At 36.3% G+C, this 26,980-nt stretch overlaps 1 protein-coding gene across 3 annotated transcripts in view; it reads left to right on the top strand.

The window, feature by feature from the left end:
* The window catches only part of EVI5 (ecotropic viral integration site 5), a gene marked incomplete at its 3' end in the record, with an annotated part of 66,320 nt that overhangs the window by 24,255 nt on the left and 15,085 nt on the right, over positions 1 to 26,980 (top strand). For all 3 annotated transcript variants that reach the window (XM_080348711.1, XM_080348710.1, XM_080348709.1), the window contains 6 exons: positions 559 to 693; positions 2,873 to 3,013; positions 3,530 to 3,688; positions 5,414 to 5,560; positions 10,760 to 10,855; positions 22,493 to 22,588. In XM_080348711.1, coding sequence (XP_080204837.1) covers positions 559 to 693; positions 2,873 to 3,013; positions 3,530 to 3,688; positions 5,414 to 5,560; positions 10,760 to 10,855; positions 22,493 to 22,588 — 774 coding nt within the window. The remainder of the gene's footprint in view (positions 1 to 558; positions 694 to 2,872; positions 3,014 to 3,529; positions 3,689 to 5,413; positions 5,561 to 10,759; positions 10,856 to 22,492; positions 22,589 to 26,980) is intronic.

The following is a 26,980-nucleotide window of genomic DNA, read 5'->3' as shown; positions in this document are numbered from 1 at the left end:
GGCTCAAAATAAATATATATAGTGTGAGCAAGTGAGAGACAAAGTGCAAGAGTGGAAGGGGCAAACCAAAGTGATTGTGCATTGAAGTATACATGGCTATATTTTAAATCCAAGATTATGGAAAGCTTCTGTTTACTCAGAGCTGAAGTGAGTAGGGATCAAGAGAGAATACTTTTATTAACCTGGTAATTAGCTAGTCTTTCCTAAACATCTTTTTCTGCATATCATAAAATAATCACAGATCCTTTGAGAATTTTTCATTTTGGATAACAATGACAAAAAAGTGCTCATCAGTACTAATAGGGGTCTCAGTTTGGTCTTACATATTTGGCTTTGTGGAGGTGCAGTTGTTTGAGAGGCATAGCATTAGAGGTCTTATTGTTAGCAGTCTGGGTGGACATGTTGGTAGACTTGCATAAGGTAAGCACTTCTGTTGATCTTAAGCTAGTATTTCTACTATTAAGCATTTGAATGTACTTATTACTTGAAATCTGGCATATAAAACCCCTTTCGAACCATCTGTGCTTCATACTAAACATATTTCTGCAAACTTTGTAGCATAAATGCAGTTCACGATACAGTGAAGACTTTGTGCTACAGCTGGAAAAAGAGCTGGTCCAAGCCAGGCTGAGTGAAGCAGAATCCCATTGTGCCTTGAAGGAGATGCAAGATAAAGTTCTAGAGATGGAAAAGGTAAATCAAACTAGGACCCGCTATATAAAATAGCACTAGAAGCAGAATACAGGCCCCTGTCATTCTTTGCAAAACTGTGCTGTAGGATCTTCTCTTCTATGCTTTCATGACTGCAAGATGCTTTTCAAACCTGAAGCTAGCATAGCAAAAACTCTAACATCTGTTTGCACTGGGAAAGGTTTCTGAAGAAGTGATCACTTTTCTCCTGTTCCTCAAGCCCACTGCGATGGAAGACTGCAATTCTGATGGAGTCTTTACAGTAAACGTCAATTATTCCAAAATTATAATATATCCTGCAATGAGAGCTGCAGGCTTAGGTCAAGCATTGAGGTCATGGGAAAGTAAATAGCTTGGGAGGAGAGAAGGAAAGTCTTCAACATTTGCCATCCCAGGTCTGGAGTTCTTGAGTGTCTCCACTGCTTGGTATCAAAATCTCTACTGCTTTTTGAATGTCATCCCAGCTAGTAATGTATTGATGCCAGAATTCAAGCTGTACTCAAACCAAATGTCAACCTCTATTATACCCTTCTTTGAAGAAAAGTTAACTGAAGAAAAGAAAAAAAAAGGAAAAAAATGAAAGAGAAAACCCACTAATTGACCTAACGTAAAGTACACTTTTCAGATACTTTTGTATTGGCTTTGGAAATTGCTTCCTCAGGGAGATCTTAAAGACATGTATACTCAGGAGTGTGGCCAGAATTTACTAGCTAATTAGATTAACCCACTGGAGTAAAGATTTTACTTTTTTAATTATCTGAGTGGATTGATGGGAGTCTGACAGGCTAGTAGTGTGGTAATTTTTACTATACTGAACCCTGGTAGAATTCAGGATCTAAGGTATTTTTTGAAGTTAAAAAAGAGACTACTTAACCTTCATCGGCATGAAGATACCAAACACTGAAAACTTAAGGAAACTGGAGCAGTGGGGGGAATTCCAGTGTACCAGACAAACTGAGACATACAGCAGTATTTCAGTCTGTCATCATGAACTTAGGCAGATGAAAAGCGACTGAAATTAACTCCCTCAAATTCCTACAAGTACAGCTCTTTACTGCTGCTAGTGATGTGTCACGTAATTTGGGAAAATTCTGCTCAATCCAAGACTTGCATGGCTATAAGTGATGTAAACATTCAGAACATTACAGTGATGTAAACATTCAGAAACACACCCTATCACTTCGTATATTTGCCAATATTTGGATCCCATGATTTTGACACATGGAGATACTAATAAATGGCTGAGGTGCTGTGTTCTGTTAATGTTGATAATGTACTTTACTCTCAACTCTCAAGAAAACCTGGCAACTGGCACAGTATTACTTATCTACAAAAATACGTGATTTTGCTGAAAATTACTACTGAGAAATACAGTGGGAAGTGATAAAGCACAGTTCAACTTTGGGTATTTGGTGACCAATGATTCAATGTAGGCATATTTTAGTTAGGCAGATTATGTCCTTTTCCTTCTCCTCTGTGTCTTTTTCCCAAACCTCAATTATTTTGCTTCCATCACTGTTTTCCTTTCCCCAGGTCACTTCTGCTCTGTGTTTTCCTGTTTTCTGCTTAGCTTTCTCTAGTCTTTCTACTTTTTCCTGCTGTATTTTTGTAAACGTCCATGCATCTTCATCTGTAAGACCTTTTCCTGACTGACTGTTGTTTATAAATATTAATGGTAGTTCCTTTGTCAACATACCTTTTTTCCTTTTCAAAGAAAGATTACCTACTTCCTCCAAAATATATTTCCATTTATTATTTTTCCTGTAAGTCTAAAAAAAGGTTGTAACTCTAAAGGTGTAATTTCAGTTCTTCATTTGCTTTACTTTTATCAACTAGCTCAAAATCTTTCACATTTCTCTCCATATTTTTCATCTGTGCAAAAAAGCATAAATAATACTTTGTTAGGGATACCATCTGGGGAAATGTGGAAGTCAGAATGCCTGAAACTACTGTGTCAATTTTCTTCTGTGTTTAGCAGTTGGAAGATACTTATATATACTCGTTATATCCAAGAACTTAGATTTTTCTCTTTTTTTAAGGTATTTTCTTTAGCAAGGGATGTGTAATAAAGAAAGTTTGGTTAGTAATAAGAGTTATCATTCCACGTCTATATTCTTGGAATGGGTCTCACTAAGCATAATTTTATTCAAATACATATTTAAGAGGATGGTTCTTGTTGCAGAGGAACAGCTCTCTCCCTGATGAGGAAAATGTTGCTAGACTACAAGAAGAACTAATTGCTGTAAAATTAAGAGAAGCAGAAGCTCTGATGGGTCTCAAAGAACTAAGGCAGCAAGTCAAAGATTTGGAGGAGCACTGGCAGGTATGGGGAGTAACACACTTTTAACAATTTTTACTTTCAGTGATTCATAAAGCAAAAAGCTATGAAATAGAGATGTAGAGATCAAGTAGAAACTAGGGATTGTGCATCAAGCTGCTGAGGGAGGAAAATCTTGCCACAAGAAATGTTACTTCCAAAGTATGTTAGAAATTGGTCCCTAGTTGTTACTGATGGCAGAAAGCCTGTGCTATCAGGTAACCATTCTGGTAGAAAGGAAATACCTGATCAGTACTCCTACTTTACTAAATGTTAAAAAGGGCTAGTAATAGGCAAGTGTCTCAGGATATCCTTGCAATTCACTGACCTACTGTAGTTGGGAATGACTGTCCTCAGGTTTTTAATTGTATGTCCTTAAAACTAGTAAGTCTCTGTGGAGTTTTAGTTTTTAGAACAAACAAGAGCATTATAGCAACTTGTTCCTGTATAACTCTGAGACCTTAAATCAAGCAACACTAGGAAAGCTCAGGTGTTACCAGCAATGGCATGCTGTTTTTCTAGCGTCACCTAGCTCGTACCACTGGAAGATGGAAAGATCCTCCCAAAAAAAACACAGTGAATGAGCTACAGGATGAGCTGATGACCGTCCGATTGAGAGAAGCAGAAACTCAGGCTGAACTGAAAGAGACCAAACAAAGAATGATGGAGATGGAAACACAGGTATGTTATTGAACACTAAACATGTGTGAATTGAGCTGCATAATGGCAAATTGATTTCAAATGATAGGTATCTGATTGTGATCTTTATCATCTACAGGCATGACTTTAATTCCAAAATGCACTTTTTTTTAATGCTATTAGACTAGGAGGGAGAACCTAGTGTGTACAGTCCAACTTGCTTTAAAATCTCTTTAGTCTTTTCCAGGACTAAGTTTTCTAAATTTCTCATTTGGACTAACTGGTAGACTCTGTGAATGCGTGTGAGCCCTAATTCATTAAATTGTAACTGGTGTGACAACAGAAGTACGTTTGAGGTGGTTTAAATTTCACAGACCTAATTGATGATTCTGATAATAGTAATTGTAATTATTTATTATTTTATATTTATATTTATATTTTTTATTTATTTTTCTGGTGAAATTGCCTATACCAGATTATCAACTGAGGTCATGAATGTGGTTACTGAACTGGACTCTAAACAAAACAGCTGCATGCTGTCAGGTTCTTTTAGCAGAAGCTTTACCTTTCATGTGCCAGAATAGAAGAGTATGATTCACAATTGCTGAGATTTGTGCAGAAAAGACTAAAATAACTTGTCTGCCAAGATCTCTTTTGTGTAACCAGAGAATAAGTTGTTATTAAACAGATGAATCTGAAATAAAGGTGCACTGAACTTTGAGTTCATATTGTATCGGTGAACTTTCAAGTGAATCAATAAGCACAATGTGCTGTTGATTGAGAACTATTTGTAACAGGCTTTTGAGACGTTTTCCCATGACATATCTGCTAAAAGTGACTGTTACTTGAAGGAAACCTGTGCATCCAAAAGGCTAAACAAACCAAAACAGTACTTGGCAAGCTTCAGCAATCCCAGAAACTGGGAGAGCATGTTAGGATGTGCTGCTGAACAGAGATAAGCCAACTGCGAGGCACGTGGTTGCTTATTTCTGACAGTGGCAGCGCTTTTTTCTATACCAACTGAATGAAAGTTTCCTCTTGCCTTAACTTTTTAAATTTTCATTGAAGTGTTAATACTGTTAACTACAGTTAACCTGTGCTTTTGTTTTGTTACTTTTTCTCCATCTGTGTATTTTAGTCAGTAGGGGGCACAGGTATTCTGCCGTCTGAATTACATGTGTTAAAGTCACAAGACCTTTAGGTATTTCTCCCTTCAGTGTTAAGCATCGAGTCTCTGTATATGCTGATTAGCTGCCACTTGACAGAAATGCACTGGTTCTTGTGTTATGTACTGGTCTATGCACAGCTTCGTATAAAAAGGCTGTGACTTGTACTAATGTACAGACCTTAATTAAGGTGCAGTGTTACTTTGAGGAATTCACTGGACAGAGAAACTTGCACATAATATTTCTGACATATCTGATGCTTCTTGGATGTGTCAGCTTGTTACTGTAGTTGAGATACAAGTTCATAAAAATCTTTGCCTTACCCAAGCAAGAGGCTGGGAAAAAACATCTGTAAAGGAGCTTTGTGATGATCTTACAATGAGTTATCTGGTGTTTAAGAGCAATTTCAATATCCTGGTCATAAACCAAATGTCATGCAAACTTCTGATTACACTTAGAAAATTCTGAATGCGTTTTCCTCAGAAGTTTTTTATAGTAGAAGATCTCTAAGTCGTTCTTGTCAGGCCTCAGGAAGTTAAACTGATATCAAAGATCTTTCTCTAACATGCGTTTTCTTTCTTTTTTTGGTCGCAAATTTCAGAATCAGATCAATAGTAACCATTTACGAAGGGCAGAGCAAGAGGTTACTAACCTACAGGGGAAGGTACAGTATCTTTCTGCACAGAACAAAGGACTCCTTGCTCAGCTGAATGAAGCCAAGCGTAGACAAGCAGAGATTGAATGCAAGGTAAACAACATCGTAAATAGACTTGGTGTGCCAATGTATATGTACTTTTTAGTCTTGTCTGCTATTTTTAGATAGAATTGTATCTTAACTGAGACACAGAAGTCACAAAACCAAAACTTTCTTGTACTGATTTGACAATATCACCTTGAATTTACCATCTCACAAAAATCTCTTGAGGTTTTGACAGAGCTGCTGCTTTGTGGTCCCATAAAGATGTGGTTCTGTTCAGAAAAGTGTGTGTGTATAATATGTGAAAAGACACAACAGATTACACAGCAGATTCTGATCACTGTGTAATCTATCTTAAGTAACGAAGAGATTCATTACTTCAAGACTGACTATTACTGCAGAATTAGTTTAGGTTCAAAAAAAGGGAGTAAAAGTGGTATTTGATGGAGAGGTCTACAGAAGGGAGTGTTACAGTAGTCATTGCCTAACAGTAACCAGACTTTAAGGGGACCACCCAAAAATACTTGGCAAAAGAGCAGTTTTTATGCACAAAAGAGAGCCTAATCTATGTTTGAATCTCAGATTTAATTAGTTAATTGTGTAACTAAATCTCTAACCATTTACTTATGTCTCTAACTTGTGCACACATAATATGGACAATAAATAAACTATGTCTTACAAACTTTTTCCTATAAAATTGCATGAAAATTTTCCTGAAATTGCTATTGATACTTACTTCATAAAAGGACATTATTAGTTTACAAATATCTATATTATGTTAGAGACATGAAAACATCTTTTTACTTTAATCTTATTTCCAAAAGATTTATGAATAGTCTTCTATGAAATCAGCTAGTGCTGAACAGTCAGTAATTTCTAAATAGCATACTTATTAGTATGTTAAAAATAGTACTGTAACATGAGATAAATAATCAGAATACTGTTTATTAAATGTGGCTCTGAATTTGCAGCTTGAGAGCAGATGCTGTTATATAACTTGTTCATGATCACATCTTAGTTTTGCCTTTAATGTAACCAAACTTTTATGTGCACCACTTGTTTCTGTTCTCATTCATGCAGAACACTGTTGTCAGTTGAGTGTTTGTTTTTCACTTTTATCCAATAAATGTGCATTTTGTTTGTAACACCATTCATACCCCAAAGGCTGCCTCAGCTGCAGTTCCATCAAAGGCTTCTGTGGACAATGTGAATCAAGAGTGTAGTTTGTTGCTTAGCAGGGAGGTGAAATGACATTCTTATTAATATACATCATTTTGCTATAACATCACACTTTTCCAGTTTTTACAGATTTTCATTTCTTCTTTTAATTTATTTTCTCCAGAGTAGTGCATAAATCTAGGCAATTTACTTGTGTAGTGAACTCTCATCTTCTGTTCATTACTCAAAGCCTGATGTGTAATTTGTAATTGGCAATTTCTTGTCTTAGTTTCTGGCTCTTTCAGCAAAATGAAGCTGATTTTTATTGTTATTCTGTTCCATTTTAAAGAAATTTAAGAACAGTAAATAACTGAGATGTATCCCAGGTATTTCAGGGGTTTTTTTAGGTTTTAATTTTTCTTGCTGCCCTGCCAGTTTTTGTTTCCATTGGATCCTGAATCTAAAATGCAGTGAACATGTAACTTCTACTGACTCCTCAAACTCCATCAAAGCTTTTAGGAAACAAGCCACTGAATCCTAACTAGAATAAATTGCGGCTTCTGACTTTTGTTTTGTTTACCATAATTACTGGTTTCTGAAGTGCTGACTTTTTAAATATTGAGATTCTTATTGATTTTGTTGTTGTTGTTTATATTCACGATCTTTGTGACGTATCTTTTCATATAACCCGGAACTTTTTTGTCTGATTGGGTTTTGATACTGAAGGTCCTCATTAATTCTTAAGAACTGCAGAATATTGACGACACTCTTATGTTGACTATAAAAAGAGTAATATGTCTTTAACCTGGCTAACGTGTTAATATACATGACTGTTCTCACTGGGCTAATTTACTTGGAAACGTATGTTCTAATATGAGTTAAAGTGTGATAGTAATAGACAGAGCACCAGTCATATTTTCTAGAGATTGTCTGAAAGTAGCAACGATCAATAGCTAGTGAAGTAGCCATACTGACATATACTAGCATTAGATCCTGAAATTTGTTTTGCAGTCACTGATAGGAAAAACATTACAGTTTACATTGTAACATGTTTTCCAAGTTGATATTTATTTTATATAAAATGAAATATTATCAATTTGATGCATATACATTACCTGAAGTTCTACTGTTCAACTGTGACCTAGACTGTGACTTTTTGGGAGGAGGCTTAGTATTTTACAATATAGAATTCTATACTGTTTAAACACACAAGGTTTTTTTAGCTAACTGTATTGAAAGATGCTCAAATTTAACTTGTTAGAAACTACCCCTCTTCAATGTAGTTTCTCCTCATATTTCCTTCTCCCTCTACCTCTGATACTTATCTTGAACTGTCATTGTGACTTTATTCCCTAATAATTTATACAAACAATTCAGCAATGTTTTACAGTTGTAATAAAGTGCCGTGTCATTAAAAAAATAGCCATGTTAGACAATATATGCAAGTTTTAGTGTTCTCCCACTCCTTCGATGGGACATATCTTGGTACTGCTGTTTCAAATTTATGAAAAGCTTTTCCATTTCAGACTCTTAGCTATATGATCGTATACAATTAAGTGGAAAATGCGAGGGTGTAAAAAGCCATTACCCTTTGACAGCTGATTTGTAAGGACTGTCACTCTGTTTCCTGTCCCTTGCTCTCCACATTCAAACTACTGGAAGCATGTTTTTTGGCTTAATGTAAGATTTATGCCAAATGCTTTCACTTTTACTTGTTACAGAAGAGACTATTTTAGGTTCCTGTCTCCTCACCTCTGTACCACAAAAAATGAAGGAAATCCCTGCTTGGGATTGTTTAAGGTTGTTTCACTGTGTGAGGAAAATGAGTTTATAATGTTAAAGTTAATTGAAAGCAAACAAATAAAAGCAGAAGTTTAAAGTAGAAGGAGACACGTTATGCTTGTCAAGCCAAAACCTTGCAATGTTACTGACTTTTTCTGTATTAACCAGGTGTCCTATGGCTGCTGTGTGAGGCAGATGTTACACTATAAGTGTGAAGGGCTGGCCTCCAGCAGCAACAGCAGACTTGTCATACCCACACTCCTCCTAGATTTAGGTTCAGTATCTGTAACTTTACTAAATAGTGTTGCTACCAACTTAGATTTGACTTGAAATGCAGATGTAACAGGTAGGTTGAATTGAAAGGACTACTGCTGTAGAAATACCTGAAATAAAGCTGTTTAATATGTTACTGATACAAAAACTTTGTATACAAAACTGATGAAGAAAGTTTTGGTAGTTTTTCAGGTAATGTCATGGAGTAGTACAGACAAATGTTAAGTTTTTGTAGCACTAAATATTTTCAAAAGTTCCACCTTGCATCTCCTTAAATCTAACAGGTTTGTTATTCCCAGTTCCATTAGAAACTGATGTTTGATTTTTCTTCCTGTTTTTCAAGTAATCTGAATTCATGCTCTTGTTTTATTTCTGTCACCACATCCTGGCTATATTTCTACTTAAAGAGGTGTATAAAAAAAAATTATATTTGATTTTTGACTCCCCAGTTGTTTTGCTATGCAGCAAGAACTAGTACATTATTTCTGGAGCTTGTATTTTTTCCTTAAAGGATAGCTTAAAATATGTAAAAAGAAATTTTTGTAGCAAGTTGCATCTCATACCATCTATACAGCAACATTTTTCTGGCTCTGGTGTGTACTGTTATGTTTTTTGCTTTTTATCTGACTACTGCTTCTGCAGCAAGGGCTTAATTTCAAATTGTTTCTTGAAATGCACCACTGATCTTTCTAATCAGCTTTGCTAAAGAATTTACAACATAAGATTTGTGCCCCATACCAGTCTTGTCTTTCCTACCATATCAGCTTCTGTGGTAATTACTGAGAACATGCTCTGTTTCAGAGATAAAGCATCAGTGCCATGTATAGCAACACTGTTGACTCATCTCAGATACTGAAGTCAAGCCAAGCCAGTCTGTCCTTTAGCTTTCCGTTAAATACATGCAACCTGGTGGACTTGTGGGTTTGGCTTCATTCGAGCAATCATGCAGGAGAATTTAGCAATAGTGGATAAACTTTGCTTAGCACACGATGGTTTCCTCTGAAATGGACTCCACTGATTACAAATGCTGTTAATTGGGTCATGCAGATGATGCTCCTTCATTACAGGCATCTTTTTCTAAAAGAAACAGCATGTTTTCAAGTAGCTACTGTAGACAAGCTTTGGTATGTTCAATTCGGTCTCAACTCAAGTGTCTCATGAAGGGTGGTTAGGTACTGTTAGTTTGAAGCACACATTAAAATAACTTAAATAAGTGACTACAATTTGCAGAGTTAAACCAATCTGCCATAAAAGTAGGTGTACCTGAGCTTTGTCTGTCTCTTCCTCAGAGTTATTTGCACTCCAATTGAAAGTATTGCTCACTCAATACCTGTCACTGTTTTCTCTCTGTGGTTGTACCAAGCCACTGACAAGATAATATTGTTTTGTGCTCTGAAGCCTTGAGGACTTGCCTCATAGAACAGAAATAAGGAAATTTCTTCCTCTCTTGTCTAAACTCAAATGGCCTATCATTTGTAGGCAAACTTACAGGTTAAACTTACACCAGGAGTCTGACTGTAAGTTACAGGCTTTAGAATTTTATTCTAAACTGTCTTGCAAATCTTTGTTGTATGCTGTGAATAACATAGCTGGACTTAAATGAGGTTGAGAATATCTGTGTGGGGTTTTTTTTTATATACAAAGAAAATAATTAAATAAGTAATTTGTGTAACTGCTCTTTCTTTATATATAAAGTCAAAAGTTGAAGCATGAGCTGGTTTTTTGTTCTGTTGATACTTTTCTTAGTTTACAATATAACATTTCTGGAACACATATCTGGAAATTGATAACAGCATATTTTCAAAACTACACAGAATTTTTTTAGACTATTATAATTTAGGATCGTTCTTAGATGATTACACAATTCTGTGGGTTAAAATGAAATTTGGGTTCTTTAGAATATGTCTTATCAATAGGCAGGATATTTCACACAGCAGTTTATTAAGTTTTACTTACATGATTTGGGGTAAAAGCAATGCAGAGTCTTTAGTCAACTGCAACTGATATTTCTTAGCTTCAATCTGTTACTGCTTTCAGAGTAAAGAAGAAGTGATGGCAGTACGGCTCCGTGAGGCAGACCGCATTGCAGCTGTGGCTGAACTCCAACAGCATATTGCTGAATTAGAGATCCAGGTAACAAGTGATGGCATTAAATGTGTAACATGATACTGATTACTTTTTGTACTTTGTGGTTTTTTTCTTCTTCCACTTTCTTTCCTTGTTGACCTACTGTGAATATAAGGCACTACTTTGCAAAGTGGGATGAATGCTATATTGCTGAATGTGCCTCCTTTATAAGCCAAGGCCTTAAATCTGTTTTGTGGGCATACTTGTGAGCTGTTAATAATTGCTTCCATACAAGCACCATGCCACAGGCAACACTTTTAAACTCTGACTTCTGTATTTGTTTTTCGTTTTGTAACTGTCAATTTTTACCAGTTAGTAGATGAGATTGAAAGCATCCTCTGTCCAAAAAATTGCACATTTTGATTCCAGCAACCATTCTTCTCTGCTTACTCTACTGCTATGATCACTAATTGGAGGGTTTGTTGTAAATCTCTTACTCCTTTTATGTAAACCAGGAATGTTATTTACTGCTACCATGTCACTGTAGGAAAATGCATCCTTTGGCCTCTGTGGTGTTCTTTATGCTTTTAATTCCTTTCGGAGCTTTCACTGTCCCATGAACTCACTGTTTCTTCAAGAACCAGAAAAGACTGTTCTTTTTTTTCTTGGCTTTGAAAAAATCATGATCTCTTACTGTATTCTGTCCTTCGTCTACTCATATGCTCCTGTCCTGACTGAATTCTGCTATGCTTATCTGCAAAGGTTTTCTTGGTTATTATTCCTAAATTACAAGCTAGTTGATCTCTAGTTTAGTTTTATTTTCGATTGGTATTGCTAGTGTCTTTCTTCCCTCTGAAATCTTTCCTTCAAGGTGATGATTCTCCTGTATTGTGTCAAAGCCTTTTTTCCCTATGATTTCTCAACTACTGACATCTTTCTCATCTCTTCATATACGGAATATACAAATAAATTTAATGGAGCTTGCAGAAATAATTTTCACTTTGGGTATTTTTCCTCCAGTGCAGCAGGCATAAATTGATGAAAAGATAAAGCAACCATCTTCTAATCACATAATGCTTAGCTAATGCTGTGATCAGTACATTAGACATACTTAGATATGTACAGTAAGTATATGAATCATTTTTCATCTAGTAAGATAACAACAAAGTAGCTGAGTTTAGGTCAACCTTCTACAGAAGTGTTAGCATTTTACTAAAAATAAAAAAATAAAAAAATAAAAAAATAAAGGATACTTCAATGTGATTTTGTAGGTGAGGAGCCAGTACTCATTTTGTGTTATTTTTATTTTAGCACAGACTTTAAATGCTATCCTGCTTGCAGGATATGGCTCTTCCAAAAAGTACTCTAGTCTTGATTTTATGAAATGAAGAAATGGTGAATCCTATAATGATCAGTTTTGGTTTGGTTTGGTTTTTTTTTCTGATAGCTGTCACACAATTAGAAATGTGTTCATTCTTTAATGTAAATACTTGACTTTCTGTTGTTTGACTGATCAAATCGTTAGTGCTCAATCATTTCATAGGTCTTTGCTATCCCCTTTCCATATTTCAGCTTAAGCTATGGGTGCCAGAATTGTATGCGGATTTTTTTAGTATCTTGTCATGGCACAGGTAATGAAGTCAAGTGCAGGAGCATAATCTATTTTGTGACTCTGGCTAATACATCCAAAGATTACACTGTCACTGGTTTGTCATGATATTGCACTGTCTCATGTTTGGTGGTTTATCCACATAATCTCTCCTTCCTTTTCACAGTCACCACTGTGCATGATACAATCTTTAGTCATGTTTTTTCCATTTTTTTCTCATCTTCTAGATGGCCTTGTTTTTTGTTTCCTACTAAAGCACACTTCAATTTCCAATCTTTTTGGTGTTCCTAGATGATCACGTGTTAATGATTTCTGATTTATAGTCTCTTAGTAAAATTCCTGATTTTCTGCACAAGAAAGAATGGCTGTGCTTTCTTTGCATGTGATCTGAAGTCATTCTGTGGCTGTGGTTCATGTTTCTAATTTAATGAGTTTGCCCTGTTAGATTTTGGTGAGCTACTAATCTCAAACTTATACTAGCCTGAAATACAGCTTCTTCAGTTGTGAAATACAGGTTTTGAGTGTTAACTGTATAAAGACACAAAACAATGATTTAGTAGAAATAAGTTCCTCCGGCAATTTACTTGTTTTTGACACCCTAGATGTGACTTGTAATGCTTTTATTGGGCCGTGACAGATTTTTTTTTTTGTAAGATTCTGTAAGCAAATAGGTATTTTTGAGCAGTGTGTTTTGCCAGCAAATATGAAACTTATGATCACAACTTCCTTTTTGGGTACTCATGCTCAAAGGCCTCCGAAACACCTGCACCAAAAAAAAAGTAATAATGGAGTTGGAAAGCCTTAACTCCTAAAGCTTGTAAACTGTAAGACGTGCAACTGATAACAGAGCTTAAACAAAAGCTGCCTTTTAAGCAAATTGAAAATCTAGATAACTTCCTCCTCATTGGAGAAAGAGGTGACTCCCTTTGTCTTCCATTCAGCTTGTCAACTAGAATTGCTGTGACCTGATGTGGAGAGCAGAGGGTCTTTTAATCTGGACTTGCATTAATGGCTTGAAATGCAATATTGAATACCATAAATACATTTAGCCAGTCTTAGAGCATAGGTGTCAGTCTCAAAGTAATTGTGCTTTTTACATGGAGCATCACAAATAGGTCTACTTGTCATATTGTTTCAAAGCTGATAAAGACGAAGGGAGGAAGTTAACTTGCCGCATAACCTTCCTTTTTCTGAGGAAAGTGCTTTTCTAAGAAGCTTTAGGGATTCAATGCCAGGTCCACAAGGTCCATAGCAATGTTTAACCTAAATTGTGTACTTTTCTTCTAAATGTTTGTGTAGGTGTAGGTGCAAGACACTGGTGTTAAATTTGTAATGCAGAGTATCACTACTCCCACATAAGAACTGATCTCATGTCACACTCAAATGCTAGATTTAAATCACAGTTTCTGGGTAACTCCTTGTTTTGGTTAGCAATAGCAACAGAGAGGGAGAAAGAGAGAACTCTTTCATTTAATAGTAGATGTAATTCTGCAGCAAGATGTCAGATTATTATTATGTTAAGAAGTTCTTTTTTGTATATTCTGAATGTCATTTTTTCCTGGTCAGGTATTCAGTTCCCAATGCTAAGCTTTTAAACTTTTGTGTAAGCATATTGAGGTACAAGGAACAGTCAAATATGTGATAGATAGTTTTAAACAAATGTATGAGTCATTCCTTAGCAAAAATAACACAAAATTGAAGTGTAACTGAAGTTTAACTTATGTTGCATATACCTAAGCCCCAGAAGTGGCAAAGAAAAACACTGAAGTTACGTATAAACAAAGGCTTGCTTTGTCAGCCTTTGTTTTCTCCTCTTTCCTTTCCTTATTTTTCTCTCAATTGCCAGTTCAGCTTATGAAACTCTTGGGAAGCAAACATAGCTTGGAAGTATTTAGCAGGCTTCTGGACTTTGAGCAGGACATTTAAGCAAATTACCAACAAAAGAAGGGTGAAGTTTTGGATGGCTGGGCTGCTATTATTTGTACCTCCACACTGAGGAGAAGCTGTTCTCTTCAATATGTGTTCTACTTTATCACAAAAGTTAGATGTTCACATTCTATAACTGACTTGTTTTGGCCAATCTACTTATACTGATCCTTTTTTTTTCCCCACCCGTTTGTAAGATGTAGAGAACCAGGGCTAAGGAATGGATATTGTCTCTCTCTGTGTCTATAGTCAAACAGGGAAACCTCAGGTTTGTTTCCTCAGGGAATTAGTCTTTCTTGTTTTCGGTTGAACTGGTCTGATAGCTTCAAACTGCAACAAGCAAATGCTTTTAACTTCTTAATATCAGCTTTTAAAACCCTATTGTTTTTAGCTTGTGTGTGCTTTCCTAAAGCTGTCACAAAATGTCTACCAAGGTTTGCTACACTTCTGGCATAATAGCAAGCGTTCCTTCTGATTGCATATTGGCAGTCCTGTTGGTCTGTTGGTGTCATTTTTGTTTCTTTTGATTGTGGTGTGCTTTTTTTTTTATTTCCCCTGCAATAGTTGCAGGAAGGACTGACTAAAAAGAGGCTTTAGAGCTATTCAGGCAAGGTTAAATCAGTTACAAGCTAGGATCAATCAGTTGACTAAGGTAAGGAGCACTAGGCCAGTGAAAGTGTAGACAGACTGAGGAAGTAGAGCTGGGGCAGCTGCTGTCTCTGCTCTGCAACATAATCCCTCTCCCTCCATTTCTATTCAGGCTGGTGACTTATAGCGTCCTCCTAAAATTATCCATGGTTGGTTTGTGCTGGGGAGGAACAGAGCATGCTCTGTAATATAGAAACTGGTCTTAGCTCTGAGTAATCTTAAAGCAAAAATGATGAGAGTTCATTCTTCTTTTCATGAGGTTGATCTGGACAGGGGGTAACATCACTTCCTCCTGATATGTTTCCTGGCAGGTTCAGAGAACTTTGTCACATTTACCCTATCTCTAACTATGTCAAAGCGGCTCTGAGAACAACGCTAGAGGAAATCCATGATTGTGTTAGTTCTCTCCCCCACAGTTTAAACTTTCAGCACTATTTCGTTAGAATGAAGCCTTTCTATGACCTCTGTTTAATAACTTTTCCAAGTACTGACTGTTGAGTAAAGAAATTGTTTCCATCTTTTCAAGTTACAGGAAACTTTTTTTACTCTTATCAATAGTGGCGTGTGATGTTAGTGATGTGTTTTTGAAAGTCTAGAATGAGTCACTGTAAAGTCACTGAAAGGACACTAGTTACCACATTTACACTTCTGAATAACCTTCATTTACATTTTTAATGCAGTGTCTTTTGCCACAGAGAAAGAACTTGAAAGCCTCCCCTGAAAAGAGTATGAGGCAGATTGTTACCAAGTAAATACTTCTAAGGCAGAAAAGATTAAACTAAGGGTGTTAGGGAAATGTCCTACCCTCTAGACATTTTTAGTAAAGACAATACACTGTTATCTGAGAAACAGCAGCCATCTGGTATACCTGCATTTTGGCTGCCTATAAAACCCTCGGGTTTATTTTTCTGTGATTTAAAGTTCACAGATATTAAAGTGAAAACAACCCTAGATAATTTCTTATTATTTAAAATAGCTAATTTTCTTGTTGATGTGTATTTCTTTTCCTACTCTTATATGATCAAGAGTGTTTTATAAAACTGTGTACTTGTGCTCCTCTTGAGATGAAACACCTGCAACTGAAATTTGATTACATTGATCTTCTCTATCTCAGACCTTGGTCAAGCAGCAAAAGCAAGCTTAAAGCCTCCAGTGTGTTCCAGGTGGTTTCCAGTGTTTTATTTATTTCTTCTTTAAACTTTGGTTTGTCATTACTGCTAGACTTGGTTTTAGGGGGTACTATACAGTCACAGTTTCAGGTATTTAAAATCAGCATTCTTTGAAGCAGTCTGTCCCTGCCCTCGTGTTGCCAGCTGTGCATTCTGGTCCTATGCTGAATGAGTATGGAAGGTCTCAGTAGTTCTCAGTAGGCATCAGGTGTGTTTCTTGAGACTGGAGGTTGCTTATTTTGAGGATACAGAAAAGCTGTTTTTCTCTTAGACAGCCAGACAAAGGAGGATTAAAGTATGGTACTACAGCCATGAATCTCAACTGATACTTATTGGTGGGCAGAATTTTTCCTCAGTCTAAGAAGCAAATCTGGGGGGAACAGATTTTTCTTCTCAGGAGCTCTCAATATACCTCTTGGCATGCATGCAGGTACAGTCAACTCTGGTACCTCAGAGCAGGACGAGATGAGAGCTTCCAAAACTGAAGGGGCCTAAGTGAGTTCTGTTTAACAGCTGGTGGAGTTTTTTTTGATCTGTAGGGCTCATTTGCTGCTTCGCTGCCTGTACTGCTCCCTCTCTGTGCACAACCTGAGGCAGGAGGTTGGTTGCGTATTGGCTGCTGACACTGTACGTTCTCCTGGAGCAGAGGTGATAGCTGGCCACTAGGGTGGTGGGTGCAGGGTTTTCTAACCTTGCTAGTGCTGGTGGAGCTGGTCTGTTGAAAGAGACGGTGAGACTGGGGGGAGTTATTAATCTTCAAAGCAGTGAAATGGAGATGATGGATGTTTATTTACAGTGTAACACTAACGGGCATTACTTTACTAAGAACCCTTCTGGAAGAGGAGGCAGGCAGTGCAGCGGTGCCCATCTGTAGAAGCAGTACCTCAGGGAAACTGACGTAGAGATTCATCCACATCTGACTGCAAGATTGTTTTTTAGCAAAATTCCTGGTTTCCAGAATTGGCTAGCTTTCATTATTTTGCTATTCTGATAATACACTTTTATGTTACCTGGCTTTTTCACTGTGTATTCATTTTAAACTTGAAATGGCTAGTATTTGCCTAGAGACCAGCTATTCTTTGTGTCATGAGCTCCCCAAATACCACACATTTTCTGTAATAATGCTCCCTCTCAAAAAAAACCCAAACCAACAACCCACATCCTACATGTATAATCTTAGATTAAAAGAAAAATCATTAAGAGAGAGATTATTTATGCTACTCTGTTTTAAAGGTTGTGATGTTCATACCTTAAAGACTTTTAAATTGTAAGTGGAGTCTTAACATTCACTTTTGAACCAGTACAGTTGATCTGAGTGTTTTGTTCAGAATTACAAAACTACTCAAGCACAGTAGTACAAAACTATTCAGGCATAGTATAAAACCAATGCAGAGTGAAAGGCCTGCTTCCTACTGAAATAAATGTTACATCAGGAAGCATTCAACAAATGAACTAAAGCTACATTAAAGCAATTTAATTTTTCTTCTATCAGTGGGGCTGCCTAGTAACTTACGAGGAAGCTGGACCAATTCGCAGCCACAGAATGTGAAAATGTAATTTAATGGAAACAGAAACCCTGAGATTTTAGGTATTTTATAAAATTGAAAGGTAAAGCCAGTTTCAGAATATAGAAGGGCCTTGAAGCAGGATAGTCAGCTCCCTTTTTCCTTGGTGGTTTTACAGAAGACACCTTTAATGTCTTTTGCCCTTGAGCACCCTTACCAGTTAAGAGTTGAGATTAATTTGGCTTAGCTGTGAAAGATGTGCTAAATCAATGCATCCTGGTAGCATGTGTTTTCCAGCACATCCACATGCCTCAATACATGAGGCAAGAAGCTAGCAATGACAATGATACTAGGATAGACAAAAAGGAAGCATATCAAGAATGTCCTGAATGTGAGCTCTGACCTCCCTGGCTTCTGGGGTTGGACCATGGAGAGTGCAGGTAGCCTGCTGTTCCCCAGATCAAGTTATCCTTTGATCTTAGTAGCTGAGCTTCTATCTGCTATAGCTGGTTCTTAGGCTGAGGTGGCTGAGGCCAGACAAAAATTAATCCATACAAGACTGATTTCTTCCTGCCTGAGCCTAGAAACTTTTTCAATGTATACTGTTGAACCCCCAGGAGGAGAAAAGAATGAATCTGTTGTTTAGAGGGTTATGATACCTGGAAGCAAAATGAAGGACAGCAGCAGTAGAACAGGAAGAATGGAAAACATGCATCTCCAGAGAAGCAAATGAATGATAGAGGGCTAGTAGTTATTCCTGGAAGATTATTATCATCAGTTGCCCTGCAGTATATCAACTAACTAAAGAAATGCAACAGCCATATCCTGCAGATAGTGAGCCAAAGATTAAATCTGCAATAATCCGTCAGTGCTATTGTCTAATGTCCTTACCTTTTGTTTCAGTTCCATTCAGTACTTGTAGTATCTTCACTTTTCAATTTCTGTCCCACTTCCATGTCACATGCAACCCAGCTAATTCCCTGCCCCTCTACATCTTGGCCAAGTTTAATTCACGTTCTGAACTGGGAACAAATAGTAACTGACAACAATCTCAGTTGCTTCATGACTAGGTCAGTCCCAAGTGTTAGAAATTTTACTTATTTAGCATTATATTATATTTGAAACTGAAAAATCCGAGCTGAAGCTGCTCAAGCTTTCTTAGTTAAGCTACTGAATGAAACATGAAAACAAAATCCTTTGTGCAGTTTCTGTGTGTGTCAATAAATGTTTGGAGCATGAGTGTGCTGCTGTCTCTGGGGCTTTCACCAGTCACCTAGATTAGTGCCAAAGCACAGCTAATGGCATCTAGAATTGTGATGTACAAGTGGGAATCTAAACGGCGTGGGGGCAAAATATAGCGGTTATTCTGCAGTGGTAGAGGTTTTCACTATCTCAAAATGCACACATACTGGCAATACTCCTAAAAAGAGATGCTAGGATGATATTAAGATCACTTGATTAAAATAGGTTTTGATTAAATAGGTTTTTATGGTAATTGGGAAGTACTAGATAACGTGCCGTATAATCTATGTTAGGTTAAGAGGCAAATCTAGAACTACAGAATTTTTGGGGAAAAGTATTCTGTCTTTGTGCCAGATACCCACAGACAACAGAGAAAGCTGTTTATATTGCTTTCTGTAATGCCATGTTGAAGCTTTTCCTGCCGACAATTTTTCTTTTTGACTTCTGTCAAGGTAGCCTAATGAAAAAAACACCATTAAAAATGTAAGTTGCTCACATTAAAATTTGCCTTTGATTAACAAATGCACATCAGGAGCTGGAAATTGCTAGAAAGTAATCTGAACTTAATGTAAATATGGAATGTGGCTGGAAAGTGCAACACTTCTGCAGATTATAGTAATATTTTGTACTTATATGAAAATAAATATACATATTGATGAGAAATATCCGGCTCTTCTCACAGTTTTGAAGAATGCTGGGTAATTTAGGAATCATAATCTGACAGATAAAACTACATTGTATAAATGTTTTCGTTCATTTGAAATATGTAAGCTTTCAGCTATCTGCTTATTATTTATTCTAGAAATTAGATTATTTTGGTAAGAAAAAATATTTTAATACTATAGTGTCAGACACATGCATGTTTTCCAGTGGTTTGCTACTGCATCTGCATGAGTGTCTTTGAAACAACTAAATTAATGGCATGATCAATTTCACTTATTAAAAAAAACCCATAGAATATATCTTCGCTGTTGCTCAGAGAGATGAGCAGAAACTGTGAAGAAGATATGTTGTCTTAAAATTCCTCCTCTGTCATCCTTCCAGCTTATTCACTGTAAATAGCTTATAGAACATGGGCTTATTTAGCTACCTAGAAATATCTGATTTCTGTTGCAGCCAGTTAGAAGGATCAGCTTCTGACCTCTAGTGTTTTGAATGTTGCAAGAGGAAGTTACAGCATGACTTTTCTTTGAAAAGTATTTTTGTAGAAAATGATATTGCAGGGTTTCTTTTTTTGTGCTAAATACTTTTTTGTGAATTGTCAGCTCTACAAAATCTGTTAAGTTCTGAAAGGAAAACTGAAACTTACTTGCCTCTCACTAATAATGAGGATCTTGCAAGCCAGACTTATGCCCTATGTTCAGCTCCAACTGATTGGAGCTAGAGTCAGCAAATTTACCTGTCAAATTTTTCTGTGATATCTGCATTAACTTTACAGTGTTATTTATGGAATAAAAAGTAACAATATAAACACTTAAATATAATAGTGTAAAACTCCTAATATGTATACTCTACATGGGCATACACTAACACCTTTCAGCTATTTGTGCAGGGCCAAACTTAAGCTAGTAAATGTTATTGCTTCTGCTGTTAGTTTATACTGACTCAGCTTGGGGATGGCTGTTCCATGTCCTCTGCTGCACCCACTTTGAATGTAAGCTCAGCTATGTATTACATTGTGATATTAAAAGGGCTATGGCACCTATCTTCTATTTATGGTAAAACCTTACTTTACTCGTGCTTTTTGATACTATACTTTATGGTTACATAGTCATTTGGAGTCCATAGAACAGGAGGCTTAAATGGAAGAGTCAGGGTTCCAAACAGAGGGGGAGTACTTCGACAAGTATTTCTCCTATATAGTCCTGCTACCAGATGAGATCAAGTCATGCTCATAGTCTGGGCAATGACTTTTTTCTCTATACGGATGTAAACAGCATTCTTTTTAATCTGCAGGTTATGTTGTTTCTGGTTTGGTTTCTCCAACACCACTAGTCATCCTTGTAAAGAGAGATGATGGGTTTGTGGCATTTTTTTTTCACCTGTTTAGAACAGGAACAATTAGTAATGTGGTTAGTATTAGCCATTTTTTGTGACTTTGAGCCCTATGTTGCCTTGGAGGCTAGGTTCAATATGGAATTATGCACTAAAAGATCTTGTACCTCCATGTTGCAGATTCTGTGAATATAACAATGTCACTTTCGAGCAATATTGTAAGGCATACCTTGCTGCAAGAAGAAGTCTGCAATTAGAGAAGATGCTTTGAAATTGCCAAAACTGGCAGTGCTCAAGGCTGTTCTTTTCATGCAGCAAAAGGGTTTGGAAGGTGGTATATTGTCCCTTCCACTAACATTCTGGTACATGTTCTGTTCTGGTGTTCACATTCAGAGGGATGTTTTAAAATAACCTCTCCATTAAAGCTTTTTGTCTTGTATTTTGAAGAACAGCTGACACCTTTCTTTCTAATAGGTATTTAAATCCTGTTTGCAAATGACTTTGAACGTGTCTGGTGTCAAAATTAACTGTTTGCTTTCTTCAAGTGTAATTCAAACTTCAGCAAAATGACCTACAGGTAGAAAAAAACCAGATATTCCCATATAGTATTTGTATTTCTGTAATATATTGGTTGTATGTGATTTACAGTCAAAGTAAAGATTTATATAAAATCAAGGTGCTTCTGTCCTCTAAAGCCAGTGGCTGCTTCAAAAATTACTTAGCTGCGAAAACACAAACAAAAAAAACCCACCGCTCTTGACTTACTAGTGGCAAACTGAGGACATGGGCTGCCTTTTCCATCAAGGTAGTTATTTATCTCAGATTTGCCAGATTTGGTTCAGTCACATTATGATTCCCTTTAGAGACAAGCTGAAAGTTAGTGTTGCAGGCATTCAAGTGCAGATGACACCTTCTTGAGCATCTTGAAATTTAGGAGCTGCATTTGGCTGACAAATGAGGAAAATCTCACATTCCTCTTTTTCTATGGCTTTTTATTTGCCAGTTTTGATCTGTACCTCTTGCAGTATTGGTGTTAGGGGACATACTTCACTTATGCTCTCTGGAACTCCTATATGATAAATACCACAATATTTTAAATGCTACAACTTTTTTTTTAGGAGAGAAAAAAAGCTTGTCCTACGTAGTGTTTCCAGCACATGTCCTACAATACAAGGAATGAACGTTTTGTTTACTTGTGACTTGGAGACAAAGAGAAATTCCTTGTTACTAAATGAAAACTTCACATTAGTGAAAATAATGTAGACTAACGTATGCTTCATATATTGATAGTATTCTGGAGGGATGCATTACTAAATTTCATATGCAACCCTCATGTACACTGGATGTGAATTCCACCTGTGAAACTTTAATTTTTCATGGTCCCCCATAGAATCCTGCCTATATGATGGTTGGTACTGAGAAAGTCAGTTTGGTCTGAGCTACTGACACCCCTAGTTACCTGCTGTAATTTGAACTAGTTGTAAAGTGCTGTATGGTGTCTGTGAATAGCTTCTGTTCATGACAAAAATATGAAGATGGTTAAAATAAGACTTTAAATATAGAATATCTGTGAATAATTTGAATAAGATTCTTTTTTTAACCAAAACAGAAAGAAGAAGGAAAAATTCAAGGGCAACTTAATAAATCTGATTCTAACCAGTACATCAGAGAACTGAAAGATCAGATAGCTGAGCTGCATCATGAGGTAAGTGATAAAATACTACTGTCTCTGATCACTTGCACCTTTTGTCTTATCTTTCATTTGTAGTAGGTTTTGCTTCTCTAATAGTTGTTATAGCTTCAGTACCTGATTTTGCTGACATATGTTATTTAAAGTGAATGCAAGAAAACAAACTTTTATACCTGAATCTTGCCCTTATTCTGGGATGTAAAAGAACAAAAAATTGTTTGGTTACATGCTTTGACCGTGAGATCAGGGTTTACATTCTGTCTTAGTTTTTTTCCTTAATTTCATGAGTTGATCATATTTCACCACGTTGCATTTATTGTATTTGGAGCTGTGCACATGAAAATAAGCCCTTTTATGTCTTTATTTGCTACAACTTTTAAGGCTAATGTAGTTAGAAACTAAACTGCATTTTTGCAAGTAGAATAGTCCACGTTTAGATTTTCTTTTGGTTCTTGATATTGTGAGGATGAATTAAGTGATAGAATACTGAGGTTGCTTAAAAGAAAAAGGATGCTTGCTTAATATCAGTTAACAGATTTTTAAGTTTTAAACTGCCAAAACCTTCAACCTATGACATTTCTGTCTTCAAACTTCCTTGCTCTAATAGTTGTAGCAACTTTCTGTTAGTTAAAAAGATCAAAAGGTCCTGAAACCAAAATGCCTTATGTAACCACTGTGCTCACTGGCTCATTTCAGTTAATCCTGCATTGTGAAGAAATGTCTTTACCTAATACCACACTGTGTGCAAAATGCATGGTCATCTTTGCATTGTAGTCTGCTTCTGTTTCTAATATACAGCTCTGACAGTGTTGCTTAAAACCACAGTATCACAGAGCACTACAAAGTAGTTACTTGTTTGTTGCCTTCTTGCTTTTGTTAAATAAATGGGTTCTTTATTTGAGTGTAGGTAGTGTTTTCATAACAACCTTAGTGGATTCAACCTTTTAGGATCAATCCCTTGAGAGTTATAATAAAGTGGAGGATCTTAGAATGCTGTCTGTGTTATAGATTGAGGATACTCTCTAGGGCCATCAGTCCAGCACCTTTACCAATCATTAAGCTCACTTAAAAACAAGTTTAAAAATCAATAACCTGGTGTTTTCCATTAAAGGACTATAACTAGCTTGTTTTGTTCCTTATGAGAAAGTAAGTTGCTTGTGAAATTCCCAGAAAACCAAATATTTTGCATTATGAATAAAAAGGCTTAAAAGGTAAGAAACCACTGCTTTGGAAGGAAAGTAGGATTACTGTTGGAAAGCTGTTGCATCATTTTATCTATACAAACATTTGTCATATGCTCAGTTGTCATGAGGCATACAATTGTGTACGTGTTTAATGTGCATAAGTTAATGTGAACAGGTTGGAATGAAGATGAGGTTTGTTAGCTCACAGACCAATGATAATTCTGAGTAATAACAGTGATTCCTAAACAGTTAAATCTAGACAAATCTTTATTACCATTTCAATTTGATTGAAAGTAAATATCATCTAGGGAGAATATAAATTTCAACAATAGCAGAGTTGGAGTAATTCCACATAGAAGAGCACTCCTCTTCCAGATGTGTGCTTTGTTGTAGCTTTACATGTAATTTCTAAACTAGGTAAACACTATAGGAACAAAGTATCTCATTCTAGAATAGATAGAAACAGTAGGAAGAAACTCAGTATCCAGTAGACTAGTTCTACTTTGGCAGAATTTCTGAATGCTTCCTTACATAGAGTTTCTTAAACTTTAGAAGTCCTTGTTTACTAATTACTATTTCTGTGTTGTCTGTTTCCTCCCAGCTGTTACGTATGTCTCTTTTTTAAATTAAGAGTTTGGAAGAAATGCACAATCCTTTATTTTGAGAATAACCCACTGGGCTGATTTTGAGATAATGTAAGGTTAAGTCTGAAATGTATGTAGTATTTATAGGTAAGTTGGTGCTAATAAATAAAATATTGGATTAACATAGCTGCTAAGTAAAGAACTTTGCAGTGTTTCCTGAAACAGCAAAATCTGAATAAAATTGCAATAGGAAGAGGGGGAAAATGTTCACCCTCAACTGCTAAGTTGAATTAGTATCATTTAGTCAATACCAATTAAATAAACTGACTTTTTACATCTGCGCTGAAGTATCTTCATGTGTAGATCCATTAATGACCGTGCTCTTTGCTCTTTGGCTAGCTGCCTTTTGATTCTACTTCTGCAAAAGCTAAAGAAACGTTACATATTTGCAAATTCATCTTCCTGAAGATAGGGTGATGGTGTATGTGACATGCTGACCACAACCTCCCAACTGGTTACCATGTAAAAGGCACTGCTGCCCAGGGTCTACAGCTAAATCCTCTCCAGTGATTGCCCTTTGTAATCTGAGCCCACTGAATAATTGTGGTCTTCCTTTTCTGAGCTCAAAATTCTGTATGCATCTTAAATAGTGTTCAGCTTGTAGCCTAAAGGATAAATTTCAGCTGCTTTTATTATATTACTCATCGGGGAATAGTAATGCTACAGTCACTCTTCAAATCATATTATGAGAAGACTTACTGATAGTAAATTCAAGTTTTCTGTGTTCCTGTTACTGAGTAAAACTGCACATACTGGAAATTAGTACTATGGCATCCAAAACGGAACCGATTAGGCACATTGCTATTAAATGTACCAGGTAAATTACATAGAAAAATATGATGCCTTCTTTCTTACCTTTCAAATAAGGTAAGATAACTATAAGTGAAATTACTATATTGTTTTTTTTTGGTTTGTCCTAACAAGATACCTGCCTGATTCCTCCTATACCTCGCCAGTGGATTTCTGTAGTATGATAAGCTGAATTGTTTACTGACTGCTTCACAGTAGGTCTTAAACTCATATTTGATCAACACTTAGGAAAGCAAACACAAAATCTGGAGCTTTGGGAACATTGTAACAATGTGAGTTCTGTTGTAGACTTCTGCTTTGTGCATGCCAACTTAGATCTACTCACATCGCTCACTCTTTGCACTAATTTGAGTAACCAAATACGGGTTAGAATCAAAATATTTAACATCATTTATATTACTATGTTAAATGCTGAATTCATACTTAAATTCCTTAGTGCAGCCATAACTTCACTTGGAGTTCACACAGATGTAAACCATGTAAAGTAATTATTATTAACTTGCAGTTTTAACTTCAGTAAATACATGTCAGTCAGTTTTCTGTTCACTAGAAAGTTACTGACAGCTATCCTTTAATCTTCTACACAAGCTGTCAACATTTGAAGAATAACTGGTGCATAATGGAAGGACACTCAGAGGCTGGAGCATTTCTAGGTAGCCAATAGCTAATCCTGTGTAAAGTTGTGTATGTTTAATGTCAGATTAGTGCTATACTTCCTTTCCTCAATGGCTGAGTTGCTTTATTGGGTACAAAGATGCTTATGCCTTATGGCTTTATTGTTGAAGGCTGAAACTAGTGTGAAAACCTGAAATTTTTAGGATTGTCACAGATTCAAACAGGAAATCATGACATAAAATTATTTCACAGCTTTTAATATGCACTAGACTTAAACACTCTGCTTGCCTTGTCAGGAATTTGTGTCCCATTGTCATTTGTATTTTCATTAATTGAAAGATTTTTACCTAGCATTTTCTTCCTTCCTCCATTTTCCTTCTATTCTTAAAGCTATCTCTACCGCATTCTTGACTACTCCTAGCTTAGCAGGATTTTAAACTAAAATGCTTTTCCACTGTGTAGTCCTGACAGGCTGAAGCTTCTGTGAAGCAACTTTGTTACTCTTGTCACAAAGTACACAGGCTTGGTTGCCTTGTCTTTGGCACAAGAGAAAAAGGTCTAAGCACTATGTCACTTGACCTTACAGTTAATGTGCTTTAACTGATGTAACATAAATGGTGTGAGTATACAGGCACTGCAAGATTGTACTGTGAGCTACATACTCTCAGGCTGCACAAGGAGTGCCAGTGCTTCATAGAAGTTGTCTTGGATGAGACACTGAACTGTTAACTGAAAGTAACTGTTTTGAAACATTTTTAGTATTCTAGAGAGTATCCCAGTTCAGTAGGTATCACTGAAGTAAAGCAGTTACTCTGTGTAGGGAAGAATATGTATAAAGTTTGGCCGAGTTTCCATTAAGTAAAGTTGAAGGCTTAAGAAGAACTGACTAAGATAAATCTTGAACTAGCTGTTAGTTATTTCAACATAAATCACATACTGGGGAAAAAAGGTGGAGGTTCTTTGTAGTTTGCCACTCTTTACTTCTAATTCAGACTGAATGGAATTAAATGATTTATAAAGTGAAGTTCTACATTTCATGCACTACCCCTCCGTATATGCAGTCACTTTACATATATTACACAGCAGCTGTCTCTGCTTCCTGTTGGATGTTGCAAGGCTTGTATGTGTTACCTAGATTACAGGAGTGGTACAAA

This window comes from Nesoenas mayeri (assembly GCF_963082525.1).
Source record: "Nesoenas mayeri genome assembly, chromosome: 8".
NCBI classification, from domain to species: domain Eukaryota; kingdom Metazoa; phylum Chordata; class Aves; order Columbiformes; family Columbidae; genus Nesoenas; species Nesoenas mayeri.
Note: the sequence above shows the minus strand (reverse complement) of the source record. Positions and strands in the feature narration are given on the sequence as shown.